This window comes from Rhinolophus hipposideros (genome assembly GCF_964194185.1).
Source record: "Rhinolophus hipposideros genome assembly, chromosome: 16".
Taxonomy (NCBI): domain Eukaryota; kingdom Metazoa; phylum Chordata; class Mammalia; order Chiroptera; family Rhinolophidae; genus Rhinolophus; species Rhinolophus hipposideros.
In genome coordinates this window covers 48,054,730-48,064,767 of record NC_138062.1, presented here as the reverse complement: position 1 = coordinate 48,064,767, position 10,038 = coordinate 48,054,730, and the positions used below count along the sequence as shown (strand labels likewise).

Here is a 10,038-nt window from a genome sequence, read left to right as displayed (position 1 = left end):
ATAAGCTAAAGGAATTTATTACCACCAAGCCAGCATTGCAAGAAATACTAAAAGGACTTCTGTAAATAGAAGAAAGATAAAAACAATCTAACTACAAATTTAAAAATGGCAATAACTATGTACCTATCAATAATCACTTTAAATGAAAACAGATTAATGCTCCAATCAAGAGACATAGGGTGGCTGAGTGGATAGGAGAGCAAGACCCTTGTATATGCTACATACAAGAGACTCACCTCGGATAAAAGACACACACAGGCTGAAAGTGAAGGGTTGGAGTAAAATATTTCATGGAAATGAGAAAATGGAAATGGAAATGAGAAAAAAGCTGGAGTTGCAATACTTATATCTGACAAAATAGACTTTAAAATGAAGAACATATTAAAAGATAAAGATGGACATTATATAATAATAAAGGGATCAATCCGACAAGAGGACATAACCCTAGTAAACATCTATGCATCCAACATAGGAGCACCTAAATATATAAAAGAGATATTGACTGACATAAAGACAGAGATCAACAGTAACACTATCATAGTACGGCATTTCAACACACCTCTGACAACAAGGGACAGGTCTTCCAGACAGAAAATCAATATGGAAACAGCAGCCTTAAATGATACATTGGACCACTTGGTTTTAATCGATATTTTCAGAGCATTTCATGCCAATGCTGCAAAATACACGTTCTTCTCAAGCGCACATGGAACATTTTCCAAGATAGACCATATGTTAGGCCACAAAACAAGTCTTGATAAATTTAAGAAAATTGAAATCATACCAATTGTCTTCTCTGACCACAGTGCTATGAAATTAGAAATGAACTACAGGAAAAAAAACTGGAGACACACCAATTCATGGAGGCTGAATAACTTGTGACTAAATAATGAATGGGTCAAACAGGAGATCAAGGAAGAAATCAAAAGATATCTCGAGACAAACGACAATGAAAACACGACAACCCAAAATCTATGGGATGCCGCAAAAGCAGTCCTAAGAGGGAAATTTATAGCATTGCAGGCCTGTCTAAAGATACAAGAAACATCACTAATCAACAGTTATCTTCACACTTAAGGGATCTGGAAAAAGAACAGCAAAATAAGCCCAAAGGGAACACAAGGAAGGAGATAATAAAGATCAGAGCGGAAATAAATAAAATAGAAACCAGAAAAACAATAAAAAAAGATCAATGAATCCAAGAGTTGGTTCTTAGAGAAGATAAACAAAATTGACAAATCTTTAGCCAGACTCATTAAAAAAAAGAGAGAGGGGACCCAAATTAATAAAATCAGAAATGAAAGAGGAGAAGTGACAACAGACACTGAGGGAAGAAATTACTATGAGCAACTATATGCCAACAAATTTGACAATCTGAAATAAATGGACAATTTTCTAGAGGTGTACAACCTTCCAAGGCTAAGTCAAGAAGAAACAGAAAACCTGAATAGACTGATTACCACCAGGGAAATTGAATCAGTAATCAACAATCTCCCAACAAACAAAAGCCCTGGACCAGATGGCTTTACCGGTGAATTTTACAAAACGGTCAAAAAAGAATTATCGCCTATTCTCCTCAACCTCTTCCAAAAAATCCAGAAGGAGGGAAGACTCCCACACACCTTTTACGAAGCCCCTATCACCCTGATCCCAAAATCAGACAAAGAAACCACAAAAAAAGAAAACTACAGGCTGATATCGCTAATGAACATAGATGCAAAAATCCTCAACAAAATATTAGCGAACAGAATTCAGTTGTTATTTAATTCAGCAATTAAAAAGATCATATACCATGATCAAGTGGGATTCATCCCTGGTATGCAAGGGTGGTTCAACATCCGCAAATCAATTAATGTGATACACCACATTAACAAAATGAAAAATAAAAATCACATGATCATATCAATAGATGCAGAAAAAGCATTTGATAAAATCCAGCAGCCATTTATGATGAAAACCCTTAAGAAAGTGGGAATAGAGGGATCATATCTCAACATAATAAAGGCCCTATTTGATTAACCCACAGCTAGCTTCATACTTAATGGGGAAAAGCTAAAATCATTCCCCTAAGATCAGGAACAAGGCAAAGTTGCCCACTTTCTCCACTTCCATTCAACATAGTGCTGGAAGTTCTAGCCACAGCAATCAGACAATAAAAAGAAAGAAAAGGCATCCAAATTGGTAAGGAGAAAGTAAAATTGTCATTATATGCAGATGATATGATACTATATATAGAGAGTACCCTAAAGACTCCACCAAGAAACTATTAGAACTGATAGATGAATTTAGTAAAGTAGCAGGATATAAAATTAATATTCAGAAATCAGTTGCATTTGTATACACCAATGAGAAAATATCAGAAGGAGAAATTTAAAAAGCAATCACATTTACAATTGCTCCAAAGACTATAAAATACCTGGGAATAAATTTAACCAAAGAAGTGAAAATCTGTACGCAGAAAGTTATAAGACACTGAAGAAAGAAATGAAAGAAGATACAAATAGATGGAAACACATATTATGTTCATGGATAGGAAGAATTAATATAGTTAAAATGTTCATACTGCCTACGGCAATATACATATTCAACACAATTCCTATCAAACTACCAATGATGATTTTCACAGAAATAGAACATATAATCCTAAAATTTATATGGGACCATAAAAGACCCTGGATAGCCTCAGCAATCTTGAGAAATAAGAACAAAGTGGGAGGCATAACAATACCTGACATCAAATTATACTACAAGGCTACAGTCATCAAAACAGCATGGTACTGGCATAAAAACAGACACAGAGATCAATGGAACAGAATAGAGTCCAGAAATAAATCCATGCCTATATGGTCATTGATTCTATGACAATGGAAGCAAGAATGTACGGCAGGGTAAAGACAGTCTATTCAATAAATGGTGCTAGGAAACCTGGACAGACACATGCCAAAAAATGAAGCTGGACCACCTCCTTACACCATATACAAATATAAATTCAAAATGGCTTAAAGACTTAAATGTAAGATCTGAAACCATAAAATAACTAGGAGAAAATATAGAAAGAAACTTCCCAGACATTACCCGGAGTAAGATTTTTACTGATATATCCCCTCTCTGGGATAAGGGAAGTAAGAGAAAAAAATAAACATGTGGGATTACATCAAACTAAAAAGTTTTTTCACAGCAAAGGAAACCGTCAATAAAACAAAAAGGGATTCTACTGAATGGGAAAAGATATTTGCCAATGATATATCTGATAAGGGGTTAATATCACAAATTTATAAAAAAACTCACTCCACTCAACTCCAAAAAAACAAACAACCCAATTAAAAAATGGGCAGAGGACATAAAGAGACATTTTTCTAAAAAGGACATACAGATGGCAAACAGACTGTCACGCAGGAGACCCTGCTTGCTGCGCCATTTATCATGCAGGGCGGCCTGCGGGGTCTCTGCTCCCACTCCCCACATAAGAACGCAGGATATGGTGAGGCCAAAAAGGAACACCCACGGAGCCATAGGTAGGGAAGTCATACCACTATGGTCTCACTGGAGGCTGGCTTCACACAACGTGTGACCTGCTGTCTGCTTTGCTACCAACTGACCAATTCTCCTCGACTCTCCTCAACTCTCCTTCACTCTCCTCCACTCTCCTTCACTCTCCTCGGCTTCCCTCCATAGTCGCGGCAGTTATATCAGTGGCCAATGGCTCAACAGTTACAGCTGACGGCCAACCAGCCACAGCTAATGGCCATCTACTACCCTAGCCAGCACCTCTCCACATGAGGCCGAGAGCCTGGAAACTGCTCTCTGGGGCTCTGTCCCCACACAGACATATGAAGAAATACTCAACCTCACTAACCATCAGAGAAATGCAAATAAAAACCACAATGAGATACCACCTCAACCCAGTCAAAATGGCTATCATCAATAAATCTACAAACAACAAGTTCTGGCGCGGATGTGGAGAAAAGGGAACGCTTGTGCACTGTTGGTGGGATTGCAGATTGGTGCAGCCACTATGGAAAACAGTATGGAGGTATCTCAAAAATCTCAAAATGGAACTACGTTATGATCCAGTAATTCCACTCCTAGGTATCTATCCAGAGAAATCCAAAATTCCAATTCAAAAATCTGTATGCACTCCTATGTTTATTGCAGCACTATACACAATAGCCAAGACATGGAAACAACCGAAATGCCCATCGGTAGATGACTGGATTGAGAAACTGTGGTACGTTTATACAATGGAGTATTATGCAGCCATAAAAAAAGAAATCTTACCATTTGCAACAACATGGATGGACCTAGAGAACATTATGTTAAGTGAAATAAGTCAGACAGAGAAAGACACATACCATATGATCTCACTTATATGCGGAATCTGAAGAAAAGAATAAGTGAATGAACTAATCAGAAACAGTTTTGGAGACAAAGAGGAAAAACTGAGGGTTGCTAGATGGGTGGGGGGTGGGGATAAGGGGGAAGGTGAGGGGATTAGAAAACGTCAGTAACCACAAGATGGCCACAGGGTTTTGAAAATTAATTTGGGGAACGTAATCAATAATATTGTAAAGATTTTGTAGGGTATCTGATGGACACGTGTCCCATTTGGGAGACCACCTCAGGGATGATATAGATGCCTGATCACTGCACTGTACACCTGAAGCTGAACAATAAAGAATGTCAACTATAATTTTATATATATATATGTATGTATATACTTACAAGAAGCGGAGTACAGCATTAGGAAAAGAGACAGTGGAAATGTAATGGTTCTGTGCAATGTCAGAGGCATAGTTGATGGGGGGTGGGGGGTTCAAACAGTGTAAGGGATATAAATGATAAATGTCTAAGTATTACTTTGTCTTGTGCACCTGAAACTATTTAAAAAAAAATACATACAACTCAACTTCAAAACAACAAACAATCCCATTTAGAAAGGACAGAGGACTGAACAGACATTTCTCCAAAGAGGACACACCGATGGCCAATAGGTATAAAAAGCTGGTCAAGGTCATTAATCATCAAATTAAAACCATAATGAGATATCGACTCAGACGTGTCACAATGGCTGTTGTACATCAATAAGCAACAAGTGCTGGAGAGGACGTGGAGAAAAAAGGAACTCTCGTGTACTGTCGGTGGGATTGCAAATTGGTGCAGCCAATATGTACCACAGGGTGGAGTTTACTCAAAAAATTAAAAATAGGACTCCTGTGTGACCCAGCAATTCCCCTTCTGAGTAATTATCCAAAGAAATCCAAAACACTAATTAGGAAAGATATGTGAACCCTTATGTTCACTGCAACACTATTTACAAGAGCCAGATATGTAGGCAACCTAAGTGCTCATCAGTTGATGACTGGATAAAGAAGAGGTGGTATATATGTACAATGGATTATTACGTGGTCATAAAAAAGAATGAAATCTTACCATTCCTGAAAACATGGGTGGACCTGAAGGTATTAGGCTAAGTAAAACAAGTCAGACAGAGAAAGACAAATACCACATGATCTCACCTATACGTGAAATGTAAAGACAAAACTAAACAAAACAAAAACAGAGTCATATTTACAGAGAACAAGTTGATGGTTGCCAGAAAGGAGAGGGTTGTGGGCTGGGTAAAAAAAATGAAGGTATTAAGAAATATAAATTGATATTTACAAAATAGTCCCAGGGATGTAAAGCACAGCATACAGAATATAGTAAATAACATTGCAGCAACTATACATAGTGCCAGGAAGTACAGACTAATGGGGGGGATCATTACATAAATTACATAATTATCTAAGCACTATAGTGCACTCCGAAATTAATATAAAATAATATTGGATGTCAATAATAATGTAAAAAAATTTTTTAAATTTAAAATTATATACAGAAGTTGAAATCAAACCAAAGGAAATTCCAGAATATAAATAAAAGAAGGAAATTCCACAAACACAATCTGATTAAAGAATCACAATGTCTGGTTTTAGACTTGGAGCCAGGAAACCAAGGGCACTTTTTCAGTCCGGACGATCGTCCCTTTTACACTGTCATCACAAAGGATCTTTTCAGAGCCCCCTTTATATCTTCATTCCTAAGACTGTAGATGAAGGGGTTCAGCATGGGTGTGACCACTGTGTACAGGACCGAGGCTGTAGCACTAGAGTGTGCATTGTGGGAAGCAGGAGAGCTGAGGTACACCCCTAGGCTTGTTAAATAAAATAAGGAGACAACCGAAAGGTGAGACGCACAGGTAGAAAATGCTTTATACTTCCCCTGAGCCGACGACATGGCACGTATGCAGGAAACGATCTTCGAGTAAGAGTAAAGGATCCCAGTCAGGGAACCACCACCCAGTAGCACAGTTACAAAATACAACACCAGGTTATTAACAAAGTTATCAGAACAGGCAAGTTGGATCATCTGGTTGAGTTCACAGAAAAAGTGGGGGATTTGCAAGTCTGTACAGAAGGACAGTCTCAGCACCATTAAGCTTTGTAATAAGGCATTTAGGGCACTCATGATCCAGGACCCCAGAACCAACAGTCCACAAAGCCGGGGGTGCATGATGATCGTGTAGTGCAGGGGGTGACAGATGGCCACGAAGCGGTCATAGGCCATCACGGTCAGGAGGAAGTTATCCAACACTACAAAGAATAGGAAAAAGTACATCTGCGAGATGCAGCCTTCATAGGTTATGACTTTGGTCTGCGTCTGGATGTTCACCAGCATCTTGGGGACGGTGGTGGAGGTGAAACAGATGTCCACAAAGGACAGGTTGGAGAGGAAGAAGTACATGGGTGTGTGGAGGTGGGAGTCTGAGCTGACGGCCACGACGATGAGCAGGTTTCCTAACACAGTGATCAGGTACATGGAGAGGAAAAGCCCAAAGAGGAGGGGCTGCAGGTCTGGCTCCTCTGAAAGTCCCAGGAGAACAAATTCTGAAAATCTTGTAAGATTATCTGGTTCCATGAGGAAGATGTGACTTCCAAAACAGGAGAATCACATGAGTAGTCTTCATACAAAGAGACTTTACTCAGATGCTCTAATGCTACAATTTATATTTTGCAACCAAGTCATTAACTTCAATATTTTTGTTTGGATCTTGTTCCTTTTAGGGGTTTCCTGTGCCATCTCAGATTAGGAATTTTTCTCCCAATCTTTCCCTTTCCAAAGGTATCATGTATTCTTTAGTTTTCATGAGAAATTCTTCATGTATTTCAGGAATATAAATTGAGTGCTCACCATGTTTTAGGTATTAACTTGATGCAAAAGTAATTGTGGTTTTTGCAATTATTTTAATCTTTTAAACTACCATTACTTTTACACCCACCTAATACTACTATCTAGCCTGTGAGTATTAGAATTCTGAAAAACAGTCGTTGAACAAGTCAATGAAGGATAAAGAGTATGCGAGCTAATAATAAAAATAGATAGCGTTACAGGTGGTGACAGATCATATGAAGAAAAGAAAAGAAAGTCTTAAAAATATAGTGACTAATGAGTTCTTTTTCATGGGCATTTAGTCAAGACATGCAAACAAGGTGACATTTGAACAGACACCTCAGTAAAGGAAGGCAGGGAGAGGCATTACAGGTAATCTGGACACGTGTGTATCTGGAAGAAAGAATAGCCAGTGCAAAGGCCCTGGGGTGGAGCAGAAGGACTTTAGTGATGGGTCCAAACTGAATATCACAATATCTGTTGGGCCTTGATTACAATTTTTTTCAGGCTGCTTCCCGGTAGTGTTTCTCACCCAAAAATGATTTTGTGCCTGGGGTATCTGGCATTGCCTGAAGGAATGCTTATAACACCTACAATCCACAGGAAAGCACCCTCACCAACAATTATTCAGCCCCCAAGTCAACAGAGAGAAGGTGAGCAAACCTAGTCAAGACCAGCACTTCAACCTTTGTACCTACAATCAACAGCATCCTACCAGATGCAGAATCTGAGTCAGCAGGTCCTGGGGACTCAGAGAGTCTGCATTTCTAACCAGCTCCCAGGGGTGTTGATGCTGCAGCTCCTGGTCTGTGGCCAACACTCTGAGGAGCAAGGTGCGGTCCTGTGTCAGAGTCAGGGGCAGGCGGTTTCAGGTTTTCTAAATCGAATATTTTTTTGCATGAATTATTAAAGCAATTAGTGTGCTCATGCATTCCAGAAACTGTAATAAATTCTGTGCTCATTTCTCTTATGTAACTGCCCCTGAATGACACATAATAACACACTTTTTTTTTGTAAGGAGGGTGCAGCAGCGATTGAATCGGCAATCTTGATGTTATTAGCAGAACGCTCTAACTAACTGAGTTGACTTGTCCAATAATACACTTTTAAGAGACTTCGTAGTGAGCAGAATAGAACCTCCAAAATATGTCTACGCTCTATCCCCAGTGCCTTTGCATTTGATATTTTTATACCAAGAGGGGATTAGGATAGAAGATGGGACCGGCTTGCTAACCAGCTGACATTAAGAAGATGTCAGTATCATCCAGGTGGGAGTAACGTAACCACAATGGTCTTCTAAGTAGGGAGAGACAAGATGAAAAAGCTAAACTGCAGGCTTTGAAGGTGGAGGTATGGCCATGAGCCAGGAACGGCCTCTGGCCAGAATACAAACTGAAATAGGAAGGGAAAAAAAATTTCACCTGAGCCTCTAGGTGGAACCCAGCCAGGAGACATCTTGAGACTCATTTCGGGTCTTACATCCAGAACTGTAAGAGCATATATCTATTTGTTTTAATCAACTAGTACGGGAATAATTTACAACAGCAATAGAATCTAATACAGTCATTTACTCAATAAAATTTGCAGAGGGGACTAAGTTGAAGCCTCTCCATTCATTCATTAGCTTCCCCTGGATAAGAGCATTGTATTTGAAAACCCACATGAAGTAGAAAAGAACTTTTAAATCTAGATGGAGATATTCTGCCCTATTAGCTGATACACTGAAGTCCTCATTGCATAAATGTAAACGTGGTCTGACTACAATGCTTTATGGCATTTAGATTTAAGGTACAAGGGTGACCTTCATTTCTCCATCACTGAAGTGTTTGTTCTCTGCACTGTATACTCTGCCTGAAAGCTGATCATTCCTCAATTTATACTCCCCAGTGCATGACAGAATTTCTCATTAAAAATACAGAAGACAATGACCACAGGCGGAAAAGGCTGAATGTAGGCTCGGAATCCCTACTAACTGTTCCAACAGAAAAAGTGAACAAGCAACAAACCAAAATATAGGCAGCCTCTCCAAGAATGAAATAATTCAAAGTACAACTATTTGGTATTCCTCTTTCTACTTATTAAATAACTTTTTCATGTGAATACCCAGGGGGAGAGAAGATACTGCAATGTATGTCTCACGAACAGCTGTTGCAAGGTAGTTCTTATCTCCACTGGCCTGGATCTTTCCAGTGAATACAAAACATGCTCAAACACACTCCATCTTAGAAATTTCATACAAATGCTCTGACTTCACTGCACCAGCCTCCACACCTACCACTCTATTCCCCTACTCCCCCAACAGCAAAACTACTCTGAGACGTTTTCATTGTACTGCAACCCTTTTATGCATCTCACTCATTCTACAGAGTCACCTAACGGTACATCCATGCCCATCACTTAATTGTTATATGGTCCCTGTATGGAAGATTCAAGCATCCTTATTAATATATTAAATTAATTCGTTATAAATCCATTAATAACCCAAGAACACTGACACAATGATCTCTAGTTTCCTGGCTGGGCTGTTAGGGTCGCAGTGACTCAGGTGAGTGTTCTTTGCTTCTAACCTCTCTCACCCTTTCCTTCAGTACCTGCTGGGCTCTCAGACTCACCTGGATGGGGTCTCTGAGAGAGAGGACTCTGTGTGGAAGTCAGAATTACTCCCTGGAAGGATCATGATGGAGACTGAAGCTCTGTTCCCACACGAGACAGCAGGAAGGAGTGAAGCATCAGTTCACAGTCAGCTCAGGAGTGAAACGCACACGCAGGTCCTGTCCACCAACGTGGTACAAGCTGAGAGACAGCACAGAGGAGGCGTTACAGCGCTTT

At 39.4% G+C, this 10,038-nt stretch overlaps 1 protein-coding gene across 1 annotated transcript; it reads right to left on the bottom strand.

Annotated features, from left to right (window-relative positions):
- Window positions 1–6,027: 6,027 nt before the first annotated feature.
- On the bottom strand, window positions 6,028–6,957 carry LOC308509302 (olfactory receptor 7A10-like; the record flags this gene model as incomplete). Its single annotated transcript, XM_081077177.1, has 1 exon — window positions 6,028–6,957. One exon carries the CDS (start codon window positions 6,955–6,957, stop codon window positions 6,028–6,030), a length of 930 nt encoding a protein of 309 aa, XP_080933303.1.
- Window positions 6,958–10,038: the final 3,081 nt, after the last annotated feature.